Below are 6,950 nucleotides of genomic sequence, written 5' to 3' on the forward strand. Positions count from 1 at the left end.
GTGATTTTTTTTTATTGATATAGATTTTGGTTACGTTTGGCACAAAATGAACATTTATTACCTGGACTGTACATTGCGAATCTTTTCGTTTGATGAAAATACTGTAGTTCACGTTTACAGCCAACTAGACACACTGCGCCTTAATGCAAGGGATATGTTTCTTATCTTCCGAAATCGACGGAAAACAATGAAGAAGGTGAGAATATACATCATTCTTCGAAATTACTCTTGTTTAAGCTATTTGTTTGGTATTAATGTTCGTCACTAAACAAGCTTATTATTAAGTTCTCGACTAAATTCCTTGTAGGTTATTAGTAAAGTTTGTTTTCATGTCATGACAATGCATATCAGCGATTTCAATTGATAAATTTTTAAACATCTGTTATTTGGTAAACCTCTGTATGAAACCCTCCCCTATCCCCTTGTTCTTTCTTCCTCCTACACCCCATCAGACCTCCTCTTTGTCTCTTGGCACCAGAACATACTCCACGTACATGACATACATGACAGATTTAACCTCCCTCATTCTACCAGTGATCGTCTGTTCTCGTTCATGTAATCCAGAATCAAAATCAAACTAGTATTCAATCCTTACGTTCTTGTACCTCTATAGATCGTTCTGGTAATCTTCATCGGTGCGGTGCTATGTCTAGCATACACAGCCATGGTACCAATTCTAGAATTAACAGTATTTCTTCGAAAGATATCTCACGAGATGAAAAGCCTGGAAAACAGACAACATCATCTCCAAGATGGTAAGAAATGTCCTCATTAGAACAAACATTTAAATTTTCGAAGGGCAATAACTCACAGAATCACTTTGGACATAAATGACAATATAAGATATAGCCTAGCTTAGCCGGGTAATAATAATAGCAGGGCCGCTTGGAGAACAGTTTTCGGAACTGAAGTGGCTACTCTGGGTACATATGCCATTCTTATTATTATTAGTAGTAGTATTATTTTTATTATTGTCTCGCCTGCATAGCGGAGCGAGACTATAGGCGCCGTTTTTGCGACGGCGGTGGCGTCGTCAACATTGAAATCTTAACCAAGGTTAAGTTTTTGAAATGTAATCATACCTAAAAAAAGTATAGACATAGTTCATGAAACTTGAACATAAGGGTAATTAAGTATTACTAAACATCCTGCCTGAGTTTCAGGTCACATGACCAAGGTCAAAGGTCATTTAGGGTCAATGAACTTAGACCATGTTGGGGGAATCAATATCAAAATCTTAACCAAGGTTGAGTTTTGGAAATGTTGTCATAACTTAAAAAAAAATGGACCTAGTTCATAAACTTAGACATAATGGTAATAGTGTATCATTAAATATCCAGCCTGAGTTTCCCGTCACATGATTAAGGTCAAAGGTCACTTAGGGTCAACAAACTTTGGCCATATTGGGGTATTTGAGGAATTGTCATCATAACTTTGAAATTTTATGGATCTAGTTCATGAAACTTGGACATAAGAGCAATCAAGTATCCTTGAACATCCTGTGCTAGTTTCAGGTCACATGACCAAGGTCAAAGGTCATTTAGGGTCAACAAACTTTGGTAATGTTGGGGGTATTTGTAGAATTGTCATCATAACTTTAAAAGTCTTTAGATTTAGTTCATGAAACTTGGACATAAGAGCAGCATTGTATCCCTGAATACCCTGTGTGTGTTTCAGGAACATGGCCAAGGTCAAAGGTTATTTAAAGGTCAATAAACTCCGGCTGGGTTGGGAGTATGTGTTGAATTGGCATCATAACTTAGGAAGTTTATGGTACTTGCTCATGAAACATCGACATAAGGTAATCAAGTATGTATGATAGTTTTGCACAATCCTTAGGTCACATGATCATGGTCAAAGGTCATTTTGGGTCAATGGACATAATATTTTATTATCTTATTAATGTTTTCTTCTGTGAATAATTATTCGTTAGCTGTTTTTCAAAGGAAGCACTGCTGCTATATCGAATTGCGTAATGCAGGCGAGACTGCCAGAGGCTGTAATTATTATTATTATTATTCATCTCTTTGGGGCATAAATGACAATATAAAATATAAGTCATTTTGTAGTGAAATATTTGGCAAAGGTAGAAGAATATTCACATGAAAAAGAAAAAAGTGGATGAATTCAACTTAATAGGTAGATACATATCGCAGACAAATACACAATTGATATATGATATATCTCGAATAAGGAGTGTGACTCTGTCATGTTATTTTGATGTGGTGGTGTCGTTTGCGGATGATTGGGGGTAGGCCTAAAACATGTAGTTGAATTTGAATTTGAATTTGAAACATCTGTGTGTTTCAAATGGGTTAGAAAGATTGAACACTGTTAAAATAATTTAAACAACACTGTTTACTATGTGAATCGCACAGTAGTTGTTTAAACATTTTAAACAAGTGTTTAAATCTTAAACAACAAAAATAAAATTCAAATATTTATCAAAAATAGTTTAAGCATGGTTGATTAAGATTTTAAACACTTGTTTAAGCTGTTTACACAACTACTGTGTGCTTCACATAGTAAACAGCGTTGTTTAAATTATTTTTTACAGTGTGCAGTGAGAATGGGTGTGTGGGTGTTTGTATGTGGGTCAAGGGGTGGGTGTGGGTGATTGTGAAATGGTGTGACAATGAATATCTACTTAAGGTGGATGTGGGTGATATTGTGTACTGGTGTGACAATTGATACTGTGTGCGTCTTTGTAAGGTAGATGTGTGCGATTATTTCCTGATGTGAGAGACAAGTGCATGGGTGTGTATATTTGTCTGTTTAAGGTGGGTGTGGGCGATTGGTACGTGAGTGCGTATTTATAATGTGGGTGTGGACTATCAAGTACTGGTGTGAGAGCTGGTGAATGAATGTTTGCGTATTTTAGGGTGGGTGTGGGCGATTGTGGGTGTAGGTGATGCACACGCGTGATTGTGTTTGTATTTGTAAGCTGGCTATGGTTGGGTATTTGTATGACAGGAGCTGTGTGTGTGTATGATTTAAGTTGTTTATTGGCAATTCTTTGGGCAAATCCTTCTTTTTCTACACGACTATCTGAAAATTTGTTACATTTTTGGCAAATTGTTCTGTGTTAAAGTGTGTGGGGTGCGTGTGTGCAAGACAGGTGATGTGTTATGTTTGGGTGGGGTATTTGTGTGTGTGTATGTGACGATGGGATTTGTTACCTGTCGGTGCTTGTGGTTTTTGTGTGTTTTGAGTAATAAGACAGAGGCCTATTCTTTGTATGAAACTTCGCAGTGTTTTCACATCTACTCAAGATATCGAATTATTTGATGACATTTTACTGCATGATTGATACGTCAACGTTTGTGTGTTTTTCTCATTGCGTTTGATAACGAGTCATGATAATTCAATGAGATGACCATGCGTGAGTGTGTGTGCGCGGGCGTGTGGGTGTGTGTGTCTATACAGTCGAAGGAGATAAGGGGTTTGTGGTTTGCAGGAGGTATAGTATGTGCTTGGGGATGTTTGTATGTTTTTTGCACACGTGGGAGGATGTTTGTGTTTATACTTGTTCAATTGATGATCTACATTACAATATTCATAGGTTCGAATTTCTTATTCTTATCTTTACACAAAATAGGCGACCCAAGCACTGATTCTGCTAGGGCAATCTTTCCTGTAAAACCACGAGGGGGTCATCAAAACAAAATGATCAAGAAGCTCATTTTCACAGATAAACCGACGGAAGATAAGAAGAAAGCCTTGTTCAGCAACAATTTTGATCCCGTAAAAGACGCTTTCATGGAGGTAAGTGTTTCTCCACTGTGATAGTCCCAGGGGCGGAGAATGTGTGGTGCGTGTGTTGGTGTGTTGAGAGTGACGTAATATTGAGTTGAAAGTCAAGAAGTTCAGGGGCACCAGTAGCGCACATTATGACCCTTTTTTCAACGGGGCCACATTTGAATGGCAAACTATATCATCATATCAAAAGTTTGGAAATAATATGTGTATTAAAATGAATGAAATTCAGAACCACGTTTTTCTTCTGCCCCATATTATAAGACTACAGATTAACTACTCACTAGTCTAATATCATATTTTTATTTTTATTTCATATTACGATGCTTCAAAGTGTTCAGAACATCTATTCTAGAAGGGAATTGATGTGTGTGAGGGTGTGTGTGTGTGTGTGGGTGTGTGGGAGGGGCTGAGTGAGGTCGATTCCGAAAGGATCGGAATAAAAGACCGGATAGACCTTTATGTCTAGCCTCTACTATGTCAGACATTTCTTTTAGAATTAATGAAAAAGGTAAAACACATCGAGAAAGGAAATGAGAGAAAGAAAAAGATTAACAAGATATTTTTATAGATAAACAATTATCATTGTCTGAGAATTTAGCCGAAGCCTTTCCATGAACGAAAAATCGTCGCCTACGATCAACGCAAAACGAAATGCCGGGCTTTCGAACGCTGACGCAAGAAGTCATGAAGACACGATCGAAGAAAAAGAAAGATCCTGCAAAAAAGTCTGCCGAGTATCAAGAGCGCCATCATGAAATAAGCTGATCCTCACTGTTTTCCTTTTCCAGCTTTTTCCTTTTTTTTAGATTCCGGATTTTTAAATGTTCCTATTTTCTTCTCTTTTATTTCCTTTTTTTCTTCCTTTTAGTTCTTTCATTTTTTTCTTTCATACCTTTCTTCTTTCTTTCAATCTTTCTTTCTTTTTCTTTCTTTCTTTCCTTCTTTCTTTCTTTCTTTCTTTCTGTTTATAAACCTCAATAAACCAGCATTTGTGAATTATGTTTGTTAGTGTCTTTGTTTTGTTTATTATGAATTTTTAATAATGAACTGCATTTTACTGTTAATGCTAATGAGGAGAGTCTTCTAACAGAAACTTTATTTCTTTTGATAATCCCTTGGGATTACATGGTTTTCCTCCCCTTTCCCCTTCTTCTTGCTTTTCTTCTTCTTCTTCTTCTCCTCCTTCTTCTTCTCCTCCTCCTTCTTCTTCTTGTTTGTCCCCTGTTCTTTCTCAGTTAAGTTTGTATTACTGCCTGTCACGTATCGTATTCCGGGTGAAAAATTACTTTCTTTCCGTCTTAAACCGTAGTAACCTTGGGAAGGTGGGAGAACGTGTATATTTCTTAAATGACATTCTGTCTCCAGGAAAAACATAGTTAATTACTCTGTGGTGATTACAGTACATCAAACAAATGACAGTATCGATTTTTGTTTGGTTATCTTTACGCAGATACTCAAGAGGAACAGGGACAACCGAACCTCTCACGAGCCAGCCAAAGGCGGTGAAAAGAAAGAGCCACCTCATCCTGATTTTGCCCAAATGTTGGAGTTGATGGACACTCCCACGATATCGCGTAAGTCAGATCGCATCAACGTCAATGACTTCCTCATGAATGCTTTCGTGAAAGACAAATCGCCCTTGAAGATACTGCCGATGCTAATGCCACTATTGAAAAATCTTTCCTGAAACTAATGTCATGAATGTGTTTCAGCTGATTCCTCAATGTACGTGCCATAATCTTTTTTCCTTGATTACTTATGCGCAGGTGTCATCATTTTCCTAAACGTGTTTTTAAATAAAATATTAAAAAAGTAAGTGTGAGAACATAAAAAGGGACTCAAAGGCCACTCAATAATTGATATGTTTCGTAAAAAAAAAAACCAGCGGACTTTCACTTCCAGACTGACTGCTATAAACTTCTTTTCCTCGTGTACTTTTGCTTTCTTCCTTTTTTTTCTTCTAACACATTATGGGATAAATGTAAATTTTGATTTGATTTGAATTTATTTTTCTTCTACATAACAATATAATATAACATAAAAAAATGTAACAAACATATATTGACAATAAATCAGGTATAAATCATTTAGCATAAAATTAATAGCAGAAGATGGATTGCCATAGTAAGCAAAAAAATGCTTGAAAAATATGACAAACCGAAACATATTTTAACCATTTAATCATATTATGAGCAGAATGGACAATAACAAATTATTAAAGTATCAATTAAGTATAATATAAAAAAGAGAAGAACAAAATCTAACAAGCCAAAACTTGCTATAATATATATAATCAAGTAAAAAAAAAAATTAATAATAATGATAATGACAAATGAAGATGATGAAGATGAAGATGATGATGATGATGATAGTGGTGACGGTGGTGGTGGTGGTGGAAATAATGTTAATGATGATGGAAACGGAATATTAGAACATGATTATGACACAAGAAAGTTTATTTAACATATTCCGATAGTAACATGACCTTAACTTTAGCTTTGAATGAGTGTAGGGAGCAAGAGGATTTAATTGAGTCTGGGAGAGGATTCCAAAGGTCAGGTCCATGATGTCTTACGGATCTCTGGGCAATACGTAGTTTTGGATTGACTAAATGTAAATTAGAGGAATTACGGGTGGGGTAATCATGAATGGTTTTATTCAAAGTATAAAAAATATGAAATTAATTTGGTAGCATCCCATTTAAATACTTGAAAATGAACAATAAACTTTGTAGTGTATTAATGTCAAATACTGTCAGAGTTTTTAATTGGTAAAATAATGGTTTGGAGTGAGATAAATATTGTGAACCGGTACAAATGCGAAGCGCTTTCTTTTGCAATAAGTGAATAGAATTCATTTTTGTTTTGTTTGTTGTGGCCCATACTAAATTGCTATACGTTATATACGGTAAAATCAATGAATTATAAAGCAACGCAAGTGTTTTGCAAGGAATACATTTCTTTAATTTATATAGTATACCAACATTCCTAGAAATAGAAGTTATTATATGGCGTATATGTTCGTTCCAATTTAAATTTTCGTCAATGACGACACCCAAAAACTTCGTTTGATGCTTTCTTTCAAGAGGAACATTATCTATAAATATGTTGTAATGTACGTCATTTATATGAGATTGTATGTGTTTAAAATACATGAAATTAGTTTTGTTGATATTGAGAGACATTTTGTTA

General features: G+C 35.5%; 1 protein-coding gene across 1 annotated transcript; it reads left to right on the forward strand.

Moving 5' to 3' along the window:
- The first annotated feature begins 617 nt into the window (after positions 1-617).
- LOC135157130 (uncharacterized) lies at positions 618-6,024 on the forward strand. The gene is made up of 3 exons (XM_064111714.1): positions 618-755; positions 3,599-3,765; positions 5,210-6,024. Exons 1-3 carry the CDS (start codon positions 665-667, stop codon positions 5,444-5,446), a joined length of 495 nt encoding a protein of 164 aa, XP_063967784.1. The 5' UTR covers positions 618-664; the 3' UTR covers positions 5,447-6,024.
- Positions 6,025-6,950: the final 926 nt, after the last annotated feature.

Source organism: Lytechinus pictus, chromosome 16, assembly GCF_037042905.1.
Source record: "Lytechinus pictus isolate F3 Inbred chromosome 16, Lp3.0, whole genome shotgun sequence".
Classification (NCBI taxonomy): domain Eukaryota; kingdom Metazoa; phylum Echinodermata; class Echinoidea; order Temnopleuroida; family Toxopneustidae; genus Lytechinus; species Lytechinus pictus.